At 44.1% G+C, this 22,344-nt stretch overlaps 1 protein-coding gene across 1 annotated transcript; it reads left to right on the top strand.

The window, feature by feature from the left end:
- Positions 1-18,185: 18,185 nt before the first annotated feature.
- On the top strand, positions 18,186-19,007 carry LOC307180300 (ferritin heavy chain-like). Its single transcript, XM_079910481.1, has one exon. It carries the CDS (start codon positions 18,326-18,328, stop codon positions 18,875-18,877), a length of 552 nt encoding a protein of 183 aa, XP_079766607.1. The 5' UTR covers positions 18,186-18,325; the 3' UTR covers positions 18,878-19,007.
- The last annotated feature ends 3,337 nt before the right edge of the window (positions 19,008-22,344 follow it).

The following is a 22,344-nucleotide window of genomic DNA, read 5'->3' on the forward strand; positions in this document are numbered from 1 at the left end:
ACCAAAACATAAAACAGAAGCAGGGCTTCCCTGGTGGCGCAGTGGTTGAGAGTCCGCCTGCCGATGCAGGGGACACGGGTTCGTGCCCTGGTCTGGGAAGATCCCACACGCCGTGGAGCGGCTGGGCCCGTGAGCCATGGCCGCTGAGCCTGCGCGTCCGGAGCCTGTGCTCCGCAACGGGAGAGGCCACAGCAGTGAGAGGCCCGCATACCGCAAAAAAAAAAAAAAAAAAAAAAGAAGAAGCAATACTGTAACAAATTCAATAAAGACTTTTAAAAAATCTAAAAATAAATTAATTAATTAAAGTAAATAAAAATTAAAAACAGAAAAAGAATAGCCACGAGCCGATGACTGTTACAGCTGAGTGATGGGAACTTCATTAGATTCTGTCTTACCAATGGAGGCTGGGATATTTAAGGAAATGAATTTTTTAAACTCATTTTGAAACAAATGGACAATAACTTCAAAGACAATATTTTGGGAGTGTTTCTTTTGTTTCTATAAAATGGCAGATAAAGTTTCAAGTTACAGATACTTGGGTTCCCAGAAAACATTAAGATGCATCCGTAAGAGTATTAATGTAAACAGGAGTAAATAAAACATTTCTGCCACCATATCAATCACGAGTTTACATTAAATAAATAAATAGGTACAGTTTATTATGTGCCAATTATACTACAACAAAACTCATTTAAAAAATAAAGGCTAATCAGGATCTTCTGTGCTCCTTTCCCCCCGATCTTAGACTTTTCCTGTACCCAGCCTGACTTCCCAAGGGTAACACCCACATCTTTGTCAGAAGCCTGCCTCAGGGTGCCAAAACCCACACTGCCCTACAAACTGGGTGGAAGTGCCTAGGAGTCAACATTTCCCACCTCTCCTGCCCCTCTGCCCTCACTCCCCTGGGCAGCCTTTAATGATTGACAGGTAGAGGGGCATGAACGCGCAGCTCCCTCTCCTCTTGGCCAGGATCATTCTGAGGTTAATCGTTAATACTGGTGGGAATAAGTTCCAGGTGCTCCTGCTGGTAGCTGGACTAATAATGGACCCATCCTGGGCTGTCTTTACTTCCCCGTATCGCTTCTCCACTCCCCTACCCGTCCACGCACCCAAATAAACTATATGCACTCCAATCCTTGTGCCAAGGTCAGCTTCTAGGGGAGCCCAATTCAGACAAGGTCAAAGCTCTGGTGAAGATTTTCCCCTAGAAGTTGGAAGAAGAGATTGATTTGAGGATTTGAGTTCTAAGGCACTGCCCCTCAAACCCCCTTGCATTTAAGTACAGTTCCTAAAGCTAACATCTGGCACAAAGCATAGATGGATAATAAAAAACAAAGCATTAAAGGCAGATCAGCATGATTTCTCTTACACTATTGGAAGACAGCACTGGAAGAGATGGAGAAATTGCAAGAGGAACCACTGGTTTAAAAGATCAAGATATTTTTGTAGATTGGGTTTGGAAAAAAAAAAAAAGATAATTGGCTCTCCAATTCCTTTTCCCCTTACCAGTATCTGCAGCTAACATTTGTTCTCATCAGGCACCTCAACTCAGCCAGAAACTGTTCCATGTGCGGGCACACGGCATTGAAGATGACAAATGACAACTGTGCTCTCACAGAACACCTATTCTAACAAGGGGAGACAGACAATAAACATAATAAATAAACACCAAAATATCAGAGAGTAATCAATCATCTGCAGAGAATTAAAATTGGGTGAGATGAAGGTGAGTGCTGACGGCTGGCTGCTTTAGAATTGAGAGTGTGGCCGGCGAGCTCACTGTTCCACACAGAACTCCCTCCATGGGAAGAGCACCTTCCCTCCCCCCTGATGCTTGGCCACGTGGATTAATTTGGACCCTAGACTGAGATGCTAGAGCAGGACTGCCCCAGTCATCTCACGGGCCTGTGGGTGTGAGATTAATGCTTGTTGGTTTAAGCCACTGAACTCTGAGGTGGTTTGTTATGAAATATTATTACAGCAACAGGTGACTCATCCCCATAGTCAGGGAAGTCTCTCTGAGGGGGTGATATTTAAGCTGAGATCCGAACGATAAGAAGCCAGTCCCGTGATGATCATTCCAGGCAGAGAGAACGTCCAACATGCGTAAAAAGATGCGAAGGTGGGAACTGGCTTGGCGTGTTCAGGGAACTGAAAGACGGCCCATGAGGCTGGACGACGTGAGGGGCTAAGTGGGAGAGGGATGTGAGAAGAGACTGAAGGGGAATCAAGCAAAAGCCAGTATTTAGAGGGTTTTGCAAACTCGAATAAGGAGTTCGCTTTTCACTCTAAGTACAGCGGAAAGCCCCAGGAGGATTTAAGCAATGTAGTGACACGATCACATTGATTTTTAAAAGATCACTCTGACTGCTGTGTGGAGAAGAGATTAAATGAGGGACATGCTTACTGTTCTGCTATACCAGGATGCACTCTCAGAATCTTTCTCAACACAGAGTTCCCGAACTACCTGACAGAGCTAAAATCTATATGCCAACTTACATTTAGGTGGTGACAGACACCTAGATAAAATACATACAAAAATAGCTTAGGTACTATTTCATTCATAGGTAACAAACCACCCCAAAACTTAACCATGAAAAGCAACAACCATCACTCACGTGTTCACAATTCTACAGTTTGGGCAGGGCTTGATGGGGACGGCTCATCTTTGTTCCACATGGCTGCTTGGACTTTCTCACAGCTTGGTGGCTGGGTTCTAAGAGGGTGCATTCGAGAAGAACAAGCCCCGAAGCGCAAGCAATTACGAAGCTTCCGCTTGCACCACACTTGCTAATTTCCTATTAGCCAGGGCTAGTCACATGGCCAAGCGTCTGCCTGCGTCACGCTTGCTAATTTCCCATTAGCCAAGGCTAGTCACATGGCCAAGCCCACAGACAGTGTGGGAGGGGACTACACAGGGCATGAATACTGGGAGGTGTAATCTGTTGAGGGTCAATGATGTAACAAAAGCCAGACAAAAACCAAACTTGAAGTGAACCTTTCAAAGAAACCACTGAGTTTTTGTTTGTTTGTTTCTTTGTTTTTAATAATTCTACACCATTTCTATTTATTGACTGATTGGCTGTGTTGTGTCTTCGTTTCTGTGCGAGGGCTTTCTCTAGTTGCGGCGAGCGGGGACCACTCTTCATCGTGGTGCGTGGGCCTCTCACTGTCGCAGCCTCTCTTGTTGTGGAGCACAGGCTCCAGACGCGCAGGCTCAGTAGTTGTGGCTGATGGGCCTAGTTGCTCCGCGGCATGTGGGATCTTCCCAGACCAGGGCTCGAACCCGTGTCCCCTGCACCGGCAGGCGGACTCTCAACCACTGTGCCACCAGGGAAGCCCTGTTTATTTTTAACATTGTTATTGGAGTAAAATTGCTTTACAATGGTGTGTTAGTTTCTGCTTTATAACAAAGTGAATCAGCTATACATATACATATATCCCCACATCTCCTCCCTCTTGCGTCTCCCTCCCACCCTCCCTATCCCACCCCTCTAGGTGGTCACAAAGCACCGAGCTGATCTCCCTGTGCTATGCGGCTGCTTCCCACTAGCTATGTATTTTACATTTGGTAGTGTATACATGTCCATGCCACTCTCTCGCTTTGTCCCAGCTTACCCTTCCCCCTCCCCGTGACCTCAAGTCCATTCTCTACGTCTGCATCTTTATTCCTGTCCAGCCCCTAGGTTCTTCAGAACCTTTTTTTTTTTTTTTAGATTCCATATATATGTGTTAGCATACGGGATTTGTCTTTCTCTTTCTGACGTACTTCACTCTGTATGACAGACTCTAGGTCCATCCACCTCACTACAAATAACTCAATTTCGTTTCTTTTTATGACTGAGTAATATTCCATTGAATATATGTGCCACATCTTCTTTACCCATTCATCTGTCGATGGACACTGAGGTTGCTTCCATGTCCTGGTTATTGTAAATAGAGCTGCAGTGAACACTGTGGTACATGACTCTTCTTGAATTATGGTTTTCTCAGGGTATATGCCCAGTAGTGGGATTGCTGGGTCATATGGTAGTTCTATTTTTAGTTTTTTAAGGAACCTCCATACTGTTCTCCATAGTGGCTGTACCAATTTACCTTCCCCCCAACAGTGCAAGAGGGCTCCCTTTCCTCCACACCCTCTCCAGCATTTATTGTTTCTAGATTTTTTGATGATGGCCATTCTGACTGGTGTGAGATGATACCTCATTGTAGTTTTGATTTGCATTTCTCTAATGATTAATGATGTTGAGCATTCTTTCATGTGTCTGTTGGCAATCTGTATGTCTTCTTTGGAGAAATGTCTATTTAGGTCTTCTGCCCATTTTTGGATTGGGTTGTTTGTTTTCTTGATATTGAGCTGCATGAGCTGCCTGTAAATTTTAGAGATTACTCCTCTGTCAGTTGCTTCATTTGCAAATATTTTCTCCCATTCTGAGGGCTGTCTTTTCATCTTGTTTATGGTTTCCTTTGCTGTGCAAAAGCTTTGAAGTTTCATTAGGTCCCATTTGTTTATTTGTGTTTTTATTTCCATTTCTCTAGGAGGTGGGTCAAAAAGGATATTGCTGTGATTTATGTCATAGAGTGTTCTGCCTATGTTTTCCTCTAAGAGTTTGATAGTGTCTGGCCTTGCATTTAGGTCTTTAATCCATTTTGAGTTTATTTTTGTGTATGGTGTTAGGGACTGTTCTAATTTCATTCTTTTACATGTAGCTGTCCAGTTTTCCCAGCACCACTTATTAAAGAGGCTGTCTTTTCTCCATTGTATATTCTTGCCCCCTTTATCAAAAATAAGGTGACCATATATGCATGTGTTTATCTCTGGGCTTTCTATCCTGTTCCATTGATCTATATTTCTGGTTTTGTACCAGTACCATACTGTCTTGATTACTGTAGCTTTGTAGTATAGTCTGAAGTGTGGGAGCCTGATTCCTCCAACTCCCTTTTTCTTTCTCAAGATTGCTTTGGCTATTCGGGATCTTTTGTGTTTCCATACAAATTGTGAAATTTTTTGTTCTAGTTCTGTGGAAAATGCCATTGGTAGTTTGATAGGGATTGCAATGAATCTGTAGATGGCTTTGAGTAGTATAGTCATTTTCACAATATTGATTCTTCCAATCCAAGAACACTATATCTTTCCATCTGTTTATGTTGCCTTCAGTTTCTTTCATTAGTGTCTTACAGTTTTTGGAGTACAGGTCTTTTGCTTCCTTAAGTATGTTTATTCCTAGGTATTTTATTCTTTTTGTTGCAATGGTAAATGAGAGTGTTTCCTTAATTTCTTTTTCAGATTTTTCATCATTAGTGTATAGGAACACCAGAGATTTCTGTGCATTAATTTTGTATCCTGCTACTTTACCAAATTCTTTGATTGGCTCTAGTAGTTTTGTTAGCATCTGTAGGATTCTCTATGTATAGTATCATGTCATCTGCAAAACAGTGACAGCTTTACTTCTTCTTTTCTGATTTGGATTCCTTTTATTTCTTTTTCTTCTCTGATTGCTGTGGCTAAAACTTCAAAAATTATGTTGAATAGTAGTGTTGAGAGTGAACAACCTTGTCTTGTTGCTGATCTTAGAGGAAATGGAAACCACTGATTTTAAAAGACTTTGCTTCACTACCCAAGGGGAAGAAGGTCTGGGTACTCACAACAGGTTCACTTTTCAAAATTGCTTAGTTTTAAATAACTACATAGACTTCTTTTTAGCACCTATGACATTCACCTTTCAAAAAGGTATTCCATTCATAGTTATAAGTATATAAAAATATAAATACTTAACATGATATAAATGAATAACATGTCATAACAGTGGTTGTTCATTTTCAGAAAATTAGAAAGCACAGGGGACCAAAAAAAAAAGGAAAAAAGAAAAGCATAATCCTTAACAGCATTCCAAGGCAGAATATCAGACAACGGTGGGAATTTTCCTACTTTCCTCATGCAAGTGTCACATTTCAGTAAGTGTAGACTAGATACCAACCCAATGCCATTTCAAGCTTGTAATGTGATCCTCTGTGGCATTAAAAGGGAATATATTTATTTGTTACCCTTCCTTCCCCTCTGTCCTCTTTCTGCACATCTACCTCTGCAGTCACCATGGCTTTGCCCACATCTGATGCAGCTTCTTTCACCTGCCAGAACCATGCTGACACATTGAAGATGAACAGCAGGTGGTCACTCCATTTTCAGCATCTGGATGACCAGGGGTTTGGCTTTAATCTTTCAGGGCATCATGTATTTCTATTGATTCTAAGTAGATGAAGAGGAAGATTTTCCGTAATTGTGCCCTGCCACTATTGTGACCACGAGCTGTTAACAGGAGATAAGCTAAGCAAAAGCTGGCCAACCCCATGTGGTGATTCAGACCCCATTGTAGCTCTTATATTCTCCCTTGAAAAGAGTAAAGTTGGGACAGTTAGGATTGATATCCTCTGAATCAACTGACCACAGGAGAGGACACATTTCTTCAATATTCCCTGAGGGAAATAAGTAAGAATAGCTGGGGAAAGTGTATGTTAGACCAGGGGTCCTGTAAGTCTGATACCTTGAATTTATTTTCTGTTTTTTAATCAAAGCATAATTTACATGCTATAAAAGCACAGACTTTACATGGACAACTTGATGAGGTTTAACACTGTTGTAACTACCATCCCAATTAAGTTAGGAATATTTCCATCATCTTAAAAAGTTCCCTTGCATCCCTTTCTAGTCAATCCCCCTGCCAGAGGCAACCACTTTCTGACTTTTATTGCCATAGCTTAATTTGGCCAGTTCTTCAACTTCATATAAGTGGAAATATACAGTATTTTGTGTGTGTGTCTCAGGCTTCTTTAGCTCAATACAATATCTTTGAGATTCATACATGTTGTTGAGTATATCAGTGGCTCATTCCTTTTTTATTGTTGCGTATTAATTGTATGAATATACCACAATTTATTTATCCATTCACCTGTTGATGGGCATTTGGGTTATTTCCAGTGTGAGGCTCTTATGAATGAAGCTGCCACGAACATTCTTTTACAGGCCTTTTAGTGTACGTGTGTTCTATTTCACATCCTACGTAATGAGTAGAATTTCTGGGTCACAGAATAGGTGCACATTTAACTTCGTAAGAAACTACCATACTGTTTTCCAAAGTGGTAATACCACTCTATATCCTTACCACACGCTCCCCAAAACTTGGCATTGTGTTTTAGCCCGTCTAAAGCTAAAATGATATCTCCCTGATGATACCCTGAATCACTCCCTTCAAAATCCAGGGAGCCAGGAAGTTGGAAATGAAGTAAAATGTCAGCCTAAACCCTTCCCATTCAACATGGATGTGGGTCCAGATCGGCAGCCACGCTCAACTGCTGCTCACTCTTGGCCAGCATGGACCTGACATTCCAAAAAACAAAGGGCTTTATGGAAAGTTCATATCATATACCATATTCAGTAGAACTGAGATACCTTCCGTCTTTCACTCCCTTTTCTCCCCCAAATATCGACACAAATGTTCAACCCAATAAATGACGCATAATTGATAAATACCCAGATGGAACCTGACTGAAATCTCAGCTTCAGAATATTACCTATAATACCAAAAAACAAATTCAAATTCACGCTGAAATTAAACCCATAGGTTTATTACCACAGGAAAAGCTAAAGGCTAAGGTGGAAACACCAGAAGACTGTGATCTCAAACTACAGTCATTTACCTCATGACTTTAACCAAGTCTCTGAACGAGCCAGGGTTCTTAAGTCCTCATCTATAAAATGAGTGTGCCAAAGCTGAGAATCAGAAGTATTTGATGAAAACTGATTAAGTGTGAAAAAAAATCCAAACTTCCTAGGAAAGGGTTTACTACAAAACAAGATTTTTTTTTAAATTTTACAACTATCCTTTAATTTACATTTAAAGAAGAGGAAAACATAACAAAAAATCAAAGGCAAGAGCCCAGTGCTTTGGTCTTTCCTCCTTATTTTATAGTTTGTCATTTTTGTCCAGTTATTTCTGGAGCCCCCAGCTAATAATAAATAATGCCCGTTGACTGATTCTCTTTACTTCCCCCAAGTGACAAAGAACAACTCTATTTAGATTAACATCTCCTTTGCAGAATATATCCCAAAGCTTCCTGGAGTTGCATAATAAGTAATGGAAAAGAGATAGCCTGAAAGAAATTAAGAGCTGGAGAACGAGGAGCAGTGCTCTTTCTACAGCCGAGATTTGACAGGCGTTAGTAACCAGAGCCGCTGCACGCGGCACACCGGGAAGAGAAGAGCCTCGCTTCAGGGATGGGGCTGTCCTAGCACATTACAAAAGCCTTCCTCGGCTGAGCAGATGATGCTACGGAGCACAGCCCAGCAGCCTAACGGGCCTCCCCGTGCACACATAAGCAGTCACGGTCCACCAGCTACCCATCCCCAGAATGCACTCTACTTCCAGGTTGCAAGTTGTGAGAGATACGGGCACAGCGGCTGCGGGCTCAGTGTGCCGGTGACCTCTGTGCTAGAGAACTTAGGAAATGTAACTACAGAAATCATTCAGAGTGTGCCCCTAATACTTCCAGCTCTCTATTTCCAGGTACATGGTGAGGTGGCATTTCTCTGTCCTCTTCGAAGTCAGAGCAGGTGATTTTCTTTGGCCAATGAAATGTAAGCAAAGTGACACATGTCACTTCCTGGTAGAAGCTTTAAGAGCCAGTGTGCGATTTGCCATGTTTTTGTCCCACTGCTCCAGTGGTCATGGAAGTATGTGTTGAGACGAGGCCTCTGTCAATCTCATTCTGGTGAGGCAATAATGAACAGGGCCTTCTGTCGATGCATGGCGGACGGCTAGTATAAGCAAGACCCTGTGCTTTCTGACCCTGAGAGTAGGAGCCTCCTTACATTTTGTGCCCTGGGCAGTCACTAGCCTCACTGGCCCGGAGGAAGAATTAAGCTCTCATTGTGTCAAGACACTGAGATTTGGGGGAGGGGCTAATCTGTTACTGAAGCACTCAGTAGCCTTTTCTGACTGATAAAACATCCCTGCACTGGACTGGAAAGAGGAGCGTAGATAAGACTCTGGGATTGGGACTGAGCTTTCTGGGACCTGGAGACTCCACCTCTGAAATCACTTCTGTTTTTATTCATAGGGAAGCCATGACATTTAGGAAAATAAAATCACATTAAGTAATCAAATTAAGTGAACTTACAGATATTCCTGTATGGGATAGGCATGGCCAGAATCAAAAAAACTGGGGCTTCCCTGGTGGTGCAGTGGTTGAGAGTTCGCCTGCCCATGCAGGGGACACGGGTTCGTGCCCCGGTCCGGGAGGATCCCACATGCCGCGGAGCGGCTGGGCCCGTGAGCCATGGCCGCTGAGCCTGCGCGTCCGGAGGCCTGTGCTCCGCAACGGGAGAGGCCACAACAGCGAGAGGCCCAAGTACCGCAAAAAAAAAAAAAAAAAAAAAAAAGCAAGCTAACAACACAATTGTCCCAGGGTAGGGTGATTGTACATAAATAGAAAGTAAGAGGGTAAATAGGCTGGTCAAGATTCAGATCAAATGCCTACTCTGCTCTTCTCAGGGCCCGTTAAAAGTAGTTAAATTTCATTTATAACAAGCATGCACATCTGCCACACATTACCTGCTGGGGTCAAATCAAGCTCTCCATGTACATGGTAATGGGCATAAGCAGCTCTGTCAACATAACCCACGAAGCCCGTCATACTCCTTATCTCAGTGCTTTAGATACCTGCCTAGAAGTATTCCATCTGTCTTCAAAATAATCGCCTAGTTAAGTACCTTGTGGTCTAAAGTTGGATTCTTTGGAATCAGAGAACCGTGATGAGCTCTCAGACTTTCTCTAGAAAATCAAAGTACTTTCCCCTTGCTGCAAACCTTTAGCTATCTCATGTAATTAGGGTGATTGGCATATCACGCGGCCTTATGCTGGGAGTTCGCCAGGTGCTTGGAGAGTGAGCTGAAGCCCGGGTGGGTCAGTGAGTTTCACACAGAGAAAACCCCTTCACAGCCACAAACTACACCCACAATTGTGGTCTCAAGACAAATTCTGTCAAATTAGCCCCAAAGGAGCCTGGATAAGCATGTCTATAGCTCTCCACAACCCATCATTGCTAATGGAAAAATGAGTCCTAACACTTCTCTTCCTGGTTACATCATCTCTCTGGGGTTCTGCCTACTCACACGCCGTCTTTCAGACACACTCTTCCCTAAACTATCACTACTTTACAACAGAAGAAATACCTACTAAAGAGCTGAACGCTTTTTATCAAAACTATCATGTTAATTGAGCCCTTTCCCCTGAGCTCTGAAGCCAGTAGTCACTGTCTGACAGGGCCTCTTCTCCTGATGTCCCAGAACTCCCAGGGCTCAATTAAAACACAGGTCATCACCTTTCTCCCCTATCTGCTTGGCCTCCTGCATGGCCAGGCTTGAGAATGGTGAATCAAAGCGTGAAATCTGGGAGTCCTAGACTCCTCTCTTTCCCTCATTACCCACATCCATCTTCAAATTCTAGTGCTCTTCCACCTCGATGACATTTGCCCCCCATCCTTCCTGTCTATTTCCCTTGCCACTGCCCTCCTCTGCCCAGAAGTTTCCCAGCTGTTTGTTCTCCTTCTCTGCAATCTCATGCCCTCCCGCAATCTACCTCTCACTCGTGCCAGAGAAACCTGTCTAAGACAAAAATCTGATTTTGACAGTCCTCTGTTTTGAAAAGTCTCAAGTATCCCATTAGGTAGAGAATAAATCCCAGAGCCGGGCTCCTGGATTTCCAGATTTCTCTCAAAATACTTGTGGCTCTCCCCCTTGCATTCCCACATCATCCATCACAAACTGCTAGGAGTTGTCTGTACATGTCACATACTTTCACACCTCCATGCTTTTCCTCCTGTGGGGTCACTAACTGGAAAGCCCTTCCCTTCAAGTCCTACCTGGGGAATTTCTACTCATCAGCTCGAATGTCAACTCTCTGAGGGCACTCCTCAGCTTCCTTCATGCTTTTCCTTCCTCTGTGGACCCACTGTTCTGGTAAAACTTTCTGACCCTGTGTTTCAGTTACCTTTTGCTGCAAATCAACTCCCTCCCCCTGCAAAACATAGTAGATTAAAACAACCACCATTTTCTTATGGTTCATAATTCTCAGTGTGAACTGGCTCAGCTCAATAGTTATTCTGTTCTTTGTGATGTCAGCTAGGCTGCGATCATCTAGAATATTTAAAACGGCTCACTTGGGCTTCCCTGGTGGCGCAGTGGTTGAGAATCTGCCTGCCAGTGCAGGGGACACGGGTTCGAGCCCTGGTCTGGGAGGATCCCACATGCCGCGGAGCAACTGGGCCCGTGAGCCACAACTACTGCGCCTGCGCGTCTGGAGCCTGTGCTCCGCAACAAGAGAGGCCGCAATAGTGAGAGGCCCGCGCACCTCGATGAAGAGTGGCCCCCGCTCGCCGGAACTGGAGAAAGCCCTCGCACAGAAACGAAGACCCAACACAGCCATAAATAAATAAATTTTAAAAATAAATAAATTAAAAAATAAAATAAACGGCTCACTCACATGACCTGAAACTAATACAACATCGTAACTCTACTATATTCCAATATAAAATAAAAATTAAAAATAAAATAAAATGGCTCACTCATGTGGCCTTGCACTTGGTGTTGGCTGTTGTCTGGGAACTCAGCCTCTCTTCCCCTCCTTCATGTGGTTCGATTTTCTCACAGCATGCTGGCTAAATTCAGAGGGAAGGGAGTGTCCCAAGAGCAAAACTTCCAAATGAAAGGAAGAAAAGTCTGCCCGTCCTCTTTGAAGTCCCAGAATGCCACTTCCATCACATTGGTCAAGGCAGTCACCGGATGGGAAAAATAAGTGCCAATTCTTTAAATGAGGAGCAGCGTGCTCCAACAGGGAGGGGAGGAATTGTTGGGGCCGTCTTTGCAGACTAGCTACCACACCCTGCTGGCGTGTATTCAGACTCTCCTGACCATTCTAAACGCCTCCTGATGATAAGCACTGTGTTTTAATCATCTCTTTACCCACAGCTCTTAGCACAGCTCCTAGAACATGGTACTCATTTTCAGATACTTCAAAATGTGTTTGCTGACTCTATCAATCCAATTACATCCGATCAAATCAGCCCATCGTTTCTGAGCTCCTATTCTGTGCTATTCTGTCTTCTTGGGTGTTGTGGAGTCGAAGAAAGGGTCTTTGCCCTCCAGAAGCTCATGAGTCGGGGACAACATTGCACCAAAGGGACATAACAGAAAAGGAGATGATTAATAGTTCGAGGCAATAACAAACAAGCCATCACTGGAGAATCCACGATTGATTTCCAAGCTAATTGTGTGGGCACTAATCCCTATAGATCTTCGAGGAGGCTGTGTTCACTCCATAGAGAAGAGGTTTTAGGTAAGAGATGGGGTTGGATTTGAATCTGAACGTCAAGCTAGGACTGGGATGGGAAAGAAATATGACCATGGTGGAATACTAGAAGCAATGATGTGGAGATGGGACCACACAAGTTGCATTACTTAGCATGCTTACACACACAAACGCACACACACACAATTGTACATTTTTTTCAATAGGATCCTTGCTATAACCACACTCTAATAAGTGAGAAAGTAAATAACAGTGGTCAAAAATGTGAGTTCTAAATAATTTTAAAATATAACTAGGAGAAATAGATAAAACATGCACAGCATAGATTAGATTGCTCACTAAATATCACGTTTTCCCAGCCTCTTTTGAAGTTGGTTTGGGCTGAAGTGAATTTGACTTCTGGTCCAAGGCAAGAAAGAGCTCGTGGGAGGTCTCCATGCATCCTGTTTCCCTTCTGTGTAGCTGGAAGTAAAGAATTCTGAGATGAGAGAACTGCAGGATGGAACTTAGCCTGCATCTGTAAGTTAACCATCCTTGGAGAGCCATGAAGGAGAGTCACTTCACCTGTCTCAGACTGCGATGTGGCCAAGAAATAAATATTGTCTTCAGCCATTGAGAAATTTCAGTTTTATTTGTTACTGCAGCATAGCTTACCCTATTCTATTATACCTAGTGTTCTCTATGAAGGAATTGCAATATCACATAATAAAAATTATTCATCCTCTATTTAGAAAAGACAGCAAGCAAAGAAAACTTTTAAAATCTACTTTTGGCCATCTGCAATAGAGAGGTATGCCTTCCTGCCTAGGAGCAAGTGACTACGAGGTATCTAATTAAACAGTCAGCATCTATACCCCTTGCGTACATTGATTGGACTCACTTATGCATTGCTGTGCAGAACATTCTGCAATAGCTCTAATCAGTGGCAACAGAAGGTGAGCAAGGGAAGACAAAGGTTATTTGAAATAAACAGATAATTCTCAAACCTTATTAAGTCAACATCTTCCCCAACCAGACTTTTTAACATGGCTACTAACAAGTAGAATATGACTCTCCTGCTTCCTCTTCCCTGTTCCTCATCTAATTACATGAGCGATAACCAAAGGACCAATCACCTAAGAAGGGAGCCAGAGGCCAGAGAAATCCACAAGCTAGAACACTGGAGCCAGAAGCTTGGGTGGCAGCTCCACCTGGACCATTATTTTATTGCCTGAGACTGTCCTAGATGAGACACTATTTTTTCTATCAGCTCCATTTATTCTCTGGCTGGAAGGAACGTCCAGCTGCATACTGGTTTCTGGGTCCTCATGAGTTTCTTAGGCTGTGCATTAAACTTGAGACAGAGAACACTTGTTTTTTGGAATAGACGCCTCTGAAGTGAGCAGTGTTCGCAAAAGGCCCATTCTGAGAATGGTCCTACTTGATCCAGGGAGCAAGGGATGTAAAAGAGTAATAGATTTGCCTCTTAATTATTTGCCCTGAAGAGAGGAAGCCAAGAGAATAAACATCCCAACCTCACTCTCCTCTTGCCCTCCCATCTCCTGCCAGTGCCTCCCATTGGCTGAACCCAATCAGAAGCCAGAGGGCAGAGGGGCCCATGGCTGCAGTCCACACAAGCCACGCTCCCAGGAATCAGAGTAAGATGGAGAAGGACAGAGAACAGTCCTGGAGAGGCAAGTGGAGAACATCCAGCACAATGATGAAAACCGAACGGTTACAACCTTAGAGAAAAGTCATATTTAGCTGAATTAGTATCAGTCATCAACTTACACACACCAGTATATACAACGGGCATGTTTAAATTTAGAGGACTTTCCTTTGCCCAACATAGCGATTCTCCTTTCTTTCCCCCAAGGCGGAACGGTGAGGAAGTGGAGACTGGAAGGATGTGGGTGTCGGACATGTCTCATTGGCACCCAACAAGATAGGAGCCACCACAAAACTCTCTTATGGCCTTTGTGCTAAAAAGATGCCCTTTAGTGGAGCCGACCCGGATGCATTAGAACTTCCCTGTCTCTGATCACCAACTGGAAGAGCCTTCCCTGGAAGGTGGAGCCCATGGCCCAGTCCTGAATACTTCACACCCTCAGTATCTGGGGGTCCCAACACCCCTTTCAGGAGTATGACTCAGCACAAAAGTGCTGATGAAGAAAGCCTTTCTCCTGGCTCCAAAGGTTCATGTTTCTACCTCATTCCAGGGTTAATTTTACCCAGATCGTGCATCTCAGCCTGTGAGAATCCCATGCGAGTCAGTCAACCGTCCACTCCTCAAATCTCTGCTGACTGCTTTCCATGCCTGGAAGCTCTCACCAATGCCCTGGTTCTAAGCTGCTTCTGGTTCTCCATGGGCCTTTACTGGCCACGGCTACTTCCCTGCCAGCCCTAGCACGCACTGAGCCAGCCTCACCCCACAGTGTACAGTGTCCTGCTAATGAGGTCCCTCCTGTGGCTTACTCTCTAAATGCCTCCTTCCTCCCCTGGTTTGCATTGGTCCCCTGCTTCCCCAGAGTCCCCCCTGCCTCCTTCTCCTCAGAGATGCTATCCTTCCAGTCTACATCCCCGTCAGGAATTCTATGCCTTTAGATCCCCATCTTTTCTGGAATCGTATATCTGATGAGCAGCCCATAAAAGCAGTTAATGTACTAAGCCAACTCCTGCGAGCTTCGACTGTGTTCTTAGTGGGGGTGGGGGTGAGAATGAGAAATGTTTTAACATTTTTAAAAAATAAAATAAAATCATGGCTCTCATGTAAATATAAAATAAAAACATGTCAAAGATTTTATTTAACTCATTAATTAATGAGGAAACCAGTAAGATGTTACACATCATTCAAAGGAAAACTCAGAGAGCCATACATATAGAGGCAGGCGATAAGTAACGTTGGGATGAATGCACAAACAGCTGCAAAACTAGTCCCAAATAAGTCGCATTCCACCAGACACAATTCATTTGCATTTCTGTGGACAAGAATAATTTGCATTATTATTAGTTTTCTAAAATTTCGTTATAAAATAGCTCAAAATCAATGAAAGGTGGAAATAATCACGAAGGGTACTCTAAAAAGGACACCCAGTAAACCTTTTCTTTGCCAATTTTAAAATCTTTCACAATTTTTCCTGATAGGAGAAAGGCCTCTCCCCTTTCCCATAGGAACCCACATCTAACATAACTACTGGAAGCACTGTCTGTGAGTGGGAACGGGCATTTCTGCTTGTGGAGACCAATATATGTGTCTTCAAATCCAAACCTCAATAAGTGCTATAGACTGAATGTTTGTGTTCCCCACCCAAAATCTGTACGTTGAAATCCTAACCCCCCAGTGTGACGGTATTAGGTGGTGGGGCCTTTGGGAGGTGAGTACATCGTGAGACTGGGGCCCTCATAAATGGAATTAGTACCCTTATAAAAGAGACCCTGGAGAGCTCCCTCGAAGAACCCGACCACACTGGCATCCTGACCTTGAACTTCCAGCCTCCAGGTACTTTGTTACAGCAGCCTGAACAGACTAAGACAACAAAACATGGCAGCTTCCTCCCTTTTAGAGCATTGTTATTAAGAGTGTGGTCTGGCATCACCTAAAACGCTGGTTTAGAAATTCAAATTTTGGGACTTCCCTGGTGGCGGTGGTTAAGAATCTGCCTGCCAATGCAGGAGACACGGGTTTGGGCCCTGGTCCAGGAAGATCCCACATGCCACAGAGCAACTAAGCCCGTGTGCACAACTACTGAGCCTGTGCTCTAGAGCCCACGTGCCACAACTACTGAAGCCCACATGCCTAGAGCCTGTGCTCCCTAACAAGAGGAGCCACTGCAATGAGAAGCCCGCACACTGCAATGAAGAGTAGCCCTCGCTCACCACAACTAGAGAAAGCCCACGCACAGCAATGAAGACCCAATACAGCCAAGAACAAAATATTAATTAATTTAAAAAAAAAGAAATTCAAATTTTAGCTTCAGTCTAAATTAGAATCTATATTTTAAAAGGTCCCAGACCTAAATAAATGGAAAGATATCCCACGTTTATGGATCAGAAGACTTAATATTGTTAAGATATCAATACTCCCCCAAATTATCTACAGATTCAACACAATCCCTATCAATATCCCAGCAAGCTTTTTGGGGAAAAAAACTGTCAAGCTTATCCTAAAATTCATATGGAAATACAAGGGACCCAGAACAGCCAAAACAATCTTGAAAAAGAAGAATAAAGTTGGATGACTCATACTTTCCTATTTCAAAACTTATTACAAAGCTACAGTAGTCAAGGCAGTGTTGTACTATCGTAAGTTTAGATATATAGATTTACAGAATCGAACTGGGAGTCCAGAAATAGGCCCATATATTTACGACCAATTGATTTTCAACAAGTATGCCAAGACCATCCAATGGGGAAAGAATAGTCTTCTCAGCAAATGGTACTGGATAACTGAAGACCCTCACACAATAGAATGAAGTTAGATTCCCTACCTCACATCATATACAAAAATTAATTCAAAATGGATCAGAGATCTAAATGTACCTAAATCTAAGAGCTAAAACTATAAAATTCTTAAAAGAAAACCTAGGTGTAAATCTTTGTGACCTTAAGTTAGGCAATGGTTTCTTGATATGACACCAAAAGCACAAGTGACAAAAGAAAAATAGATAAATTGTACTTCATCATAATTAAGAACTTTTGTGCTTCAAAGGAATCACCATTAAGAAAGTGAAAAGACAACCCACAGAATGGAAGAAACTATTTGTGAATCATGTATCTGATAAGGGACTTATATCCAGAACAGATGCAGAACTCTTACAACATGACAATAAAAAGACAAACGATTCTATTTTTCAATGGGCAAGAGATTCGAGTAGACACTTCTCTAAAGAAGGCATGCAAATGGCCAATAACTACATACAAAGGTGCTAAACATCATTAGTCATTCGGGAAACGCAAATCAAAACCACAACCACTTACTATCCACTAAGAGGATTAAAATTTTAAAACAGACAGACAATAACAGTGTTAGAACCTTCACATCTTGCTGGTGGGAATGTAAAAATGGTGCTTTGGAAAACATTCTGGGAGTTCCTCAAAATATTAAACACAGAGCTACCATATAACCCAGCAATTCCATGCCTATGTATATTCCCAAGATAATCAAAAACATGTATACACAAAAACCTGTACAAGAAGGTTCATAGCAACATTATTCATAATCGCCACAGAATGGAAACAACTCAAATGTCCATCAACTGATGAAAGGATAAATAAAATGTGATATATCCACATAATGGAATACAATTTAGCAATAAAAAGGATAAAAGATTTAAAACATTATGCTAAGTAAAAGAAGGCAGATACAAAAGGCCACATACTATATGATTGCATTTATTTGAAAAGTCCAGAACAGGCAAATCTACAGAGATAGAAAGTTGATTAGTGGTGGCCAAACCTGGGGGGAGGCAGGATGGGGAGTGAGTGCTAATGGGCAGAGAAGTTCATTTTGGAGTGATGAAAATACTCTGAGATGTGGTAACGGTTGCACAACTCCATGAATATACAAAAAAACAGGTAAATGTTCACTTTCCAAAGGTGAATTTTATAGTATATGAATTATATCTCAAAAGGGTTATTATTATTTTTTTAATGGTCTCAAGACAGTGCAGAGGTGCCCTGGGTTTCCGGCCTCACCCAGGTTCCTAGGGAACCTAGAGCATGGTGCCCCGCCCCCTTCCGGCCACCGTCACCCCCTTCCGGCCACCGTCACCCCCTTCCAGTAATGGACTCGCCCCCCACCCTCTGTCCCCTCCCCTTCCCATCCCATAACGGACTCCATATCCGGCCCATCCTAGAGAGGGTGCCCAGCGCTTCCGGCCGCCCTCTTCGACCACGGGGGAGAGCCCCGAGGCAGCTACCGCGGGCCCCGCGGCTTCGCCTTCACCTTGGCCTTCACACCCGCCACGCTGCCCGTGCCGTCCGCCATGCTGCCCGCGCCGCCCTCGCAGGTGCGCCAGAGCTACCACCCCGACTGCGAGGCCGCCATCAACTACCATTTCAACCTGGAGTTCCACGCCTCCTCAGTGTGCCTGGCCGCGGCCGTTTACCTCTACCGCTACGACGTGGCCTTGAAACACTTCAGCTGGTTCTTCGTGCGCCGCTCCCTCGAGCACAGCGGTTGGGCCCGGCGCCTGATGCGCCTGCAGAACCAGCGCGGGAGCCGCATCCGCTTCCAAGACATCGGGAGACCAGTCAGTATCGAGTGGAAGAGCGGCCTCAAGGCCATGAAGTGCACCTTGTTCCTGGAGAAGTTCGTGAACCGCAGCCTGCGCCACCTGCACCAGCTGGCCATCGACAAGAGCGACCCCCACCTGCACCGCTTCCTGGCAACTCACTACTCCAGCCAGCAGGTGGCGTTCATCAGCGAGCTGGAGGGTCATGTCACCACCCTGAGCATGATGGGGGCCCCGGACGTCGACCTGGCAGGGTCCCTCTTTGACAAGCTCACCCTGGGCGACAGCGACAAGAAGAACTGAGCCTGGACTGGACTTCCCCAGAGCCACGGGGTGACCAGAGCCCTGGTCACCGTGCCTGCCATGCAGATGGCAATAGTGCCCTTGCAGAAGAAGTTCACTTAAGTTTTTTTCTTCCAGTTTTGCCACTTCTTCCAATAAAGTTATTTGGTTCCTAAAGAAATAAAGGTCTCTCCTTGGTTCCTGTGTGCAAATCGCTCACTTTTTAAAACAGGTATCCAGGAGGCTCTCCACCCACCCATTCCCCACCCACATGCCGCTCAGGATCTCCACAGAGGGAGGGAGAAGGCATTCCATGGGGCCCCGGAAAGTGCAACATCCATCTTCCCCTTATAAACAGTGTGTGTGGGGTGGGGTGAGATGGGTGGCCTGGAGCCCTGATGGGTGGGTGGGTGGTGTCTGCGGGTGCCCATATATGGTAAAGATATAAAAGAACATGGTCTAGAATTCATCACAGTAGTTGCCTCTGGGGAAGAAGTGAAGGGAATGGGCAGGGATTAAAAGAAAGGGGATCTTGGGCTTCCCTGGTGGCGCAGTGGTTGAGAGTCCGCCTGCCGATGCAGGGGACACGGGTTCGTGCCCCGGTCCAGGAGGATCCCACATGCCACGGAGCGGCTGGGCCCGTGAGCCATGGCCGCTGAGCCTGCGCGTCCGGAGCCTGTGCTCCGCAACGGGAGAGGCCACAACAGTGAGAGGCCCGCGGAACGCCAAAAAAAAAAAAAAAGAAAAAAGGGGATCTTCAGCATTATCTGATGTATCTTAATTCAATAAATTACGCAAATGTTAATGGTTGTTGATTCTCAGTAGCACGCTGGGGGCCCTGGAAGCCAACATGTCAGTCTGTTGTTGACAAGCTCACCCTGGGCTACAGTGATAATGGGGAATGAGCCTTGGGCTGTCTTCCCCATAGCCAGGGGTTGACCAACTAAAATAATAATAATGGCACTTTGCAAGTCCAAGTCCTCTTATTTACATTCTTGTATTTTATTTATATAAGAACCTCAAGAAGTAAGAAGGATAGGTGTTATCAGTGAGGAAAAGGTAGGCCACACAGGTAAGAAGTAGCAATGTGGAATGTGGACATGAACATAGATTTTCTGATGCCGTGTGTGTGTGTGTGTGTGTGTGTGTGTGTGTGTGTGTGTGTGTGTGACCCCACAGGTTAACAATGGGTTAAGAAAGATTGTGTGGGTAGACTGGGAATCCAGCCAGATAACTAGCCTCAGAAGGGAGGGAAATCCCCGACACTCTTAAAGACATCCCTGATCACTGCAGTCTCTCTAATTACAGGTGTGCCTTCCAGCCTAGGGTGGGAATGGCTGCTAAACCTCCGCCAGAATCCTTCTCATAGGAAAGAAGTCTTCGGAATTGGCCACCGGATGCATAAGAGGTCGCAGGGCACCTCGCAGGAAGGCAGTCACCACCTATGCACATGAATCCCTCTGTTCAGGCTCTCTCCCTCACACACGCAGCGACACTGCTGCCTGAGTTGGCCCTGAATACCTGGAAAGAACTTGGGACTGGAAATCCCCAGAGATTGCATCTTTGCCTGTGGTGGCTTCTCTTCAGGCACAAAAGGTGAGGGGAGTGGCTGCAAAACACACATGTTCTGCCTGCGAATTCACCTCATCTGGACTGAGAAACCCTGTATTTTTGCCATGCGTGGGGTACTGTAATCTATATACCAAAGCACTGCCTGTCATGGGCTCTGCACCTGGGTTCTAAAGCTGACTCCAGTCTTGGGCGCCGGGCCCCCCTTTTTATCCCATCTTTTCCTTTTGTGTGATTCAGAGGGACTCCCCGGGATAACGCAGAGAAGTCTACTTAGAGCTACATCCTCTTATTTTACCTGGAAAAGAAGGATTTCCTCACCTGCAAGACTCAAAGAGACTTGTGATTATAACACTCCAGTGCCTATTACAAGCCACTACTTGTAGTGTCACATTTCCCAGCTTTTCTTTAAGAATCCCTGGCAGGGAAGTTTAAATACGGGGGCAGCTCAATTATTTCTCTCCTTGTTCTTCTACAAGACAAAAGTGAACATTCTAAATCCCCCTTTTCCTAGTTCAGTTTTGGGGTCCACAGTCTTTTGAACATGTGGGGCAGTGATGGAAAGAAGTAAGAAACATTCAGACTAATGGAGTTTGCCCCCTTGTACTTTACATCTTGACTTTGTCCATCACTGTAAGTCTCCTCATTTTCCCACCCTCCCCTGCTTGCCGTATACCTCTCAAAAGGGGTGAGCAAACTTCTGGTGGGTGTGTCACCTTCCTGCATACTCACAGCCTTCCCGACTCCTCGATAACCTGACTTTCAAGACATGGGAGTGAGTTGTGACTTGGTCTTCCAGCCCTGGAAAATACCACCCTGAGATGCACAGCTGGATGGCTGTCAGTCATTGGCCGTGCTCTGTTGCTTGGGGGAATAATGTCTGATATAGTGGCTGTTGCTATGGGTACTGGAGTCTCAGGCAATGATAATATCAGGACAGACTGAGGGAAAATGATAATAAAATTGATAACTTCATCTCAGGCTCAAACACAGATTCAGATTAACTGTGTTGAATAATTTACCTCTGGGGGAAAAAAATCCTCACTCTATCACAAAAGGAAATTTCTTAATAGATGGTTGTCACTGACAAATTGTACTTCATTTTCCAGAAAAAGGAAAAGTTATTTTTTTCCCTCAGAAATGTGTGACAAGCAGTACAAAGCACCCATTAATTTCTCCTGAATCATCTCTACTCTTGAAATTTGTTCTACATTTCTGATTTTTAAATTCTCCTTTAATTTTTTTTCATTTGCCAGCAATTCCAGTTTCTTTTCACAAGCCCAAGAGACATATCTAATCAAGTATTCAGGAGAGGAAGGCATTATCACTAATCTTGGAAGTGATACTATGCTCCAGGTTTTAAAATAAAAATTTTTATTACAGATTTTTTTTTGCAGTCCTGAGTTCATCTTCAGAGGGATATTGATGGAGAATATGCTTCAGGAAAGCTGAAGTGAAGGTGATTAGAAAAGCATTAGGACACCTAAAAAGTAAAGAAATGTATGCCTTGATTCATTTGGTCAAGAAGGATGTAAGAGTGGAATACGTTACAGTGAGAAAGCAAAGTAGTAAGGGCTGACATAATAATCGTGTATCAGTTTGGATTGGGTTTGGTTATGAGTAACTGAGATCAGAAAAGCAGTGGCTTTAAGAAAAAAAAAAAAAAGGTTTTCCTCCCCCATATGTAAAACAAGTATGGAGGAAAACAGTTCAGGCTGCTGAGGAAATTCCTTCCATTTCATTTCACTCATTCCAAGAGGTGCATTTTTTTTCACATCTTTAAAATTGGGATACATCTTACAATCACTGTTGGCTACAGCTGTCATTGCCTGAGCAAGCGCATCAGGACTCAATGGAGTGGTCTCACTGGCTAGGAACAAACTTCTAGCGCCATTAGAAGAGTACTCAAGAAATTCTGC

This window comes from Stenella coeruleoalba (assembly GCF_951394435.1).
Source record: "Stenella coeruleoalba genome assembly, chromosome: X".
Taxonomy (NCBI): Eukaryota; Metazoa; Chordata; class Mammalia; order Artiodactyla; family Delphinidae; genus Stenella; species Stenella coeruleoalba.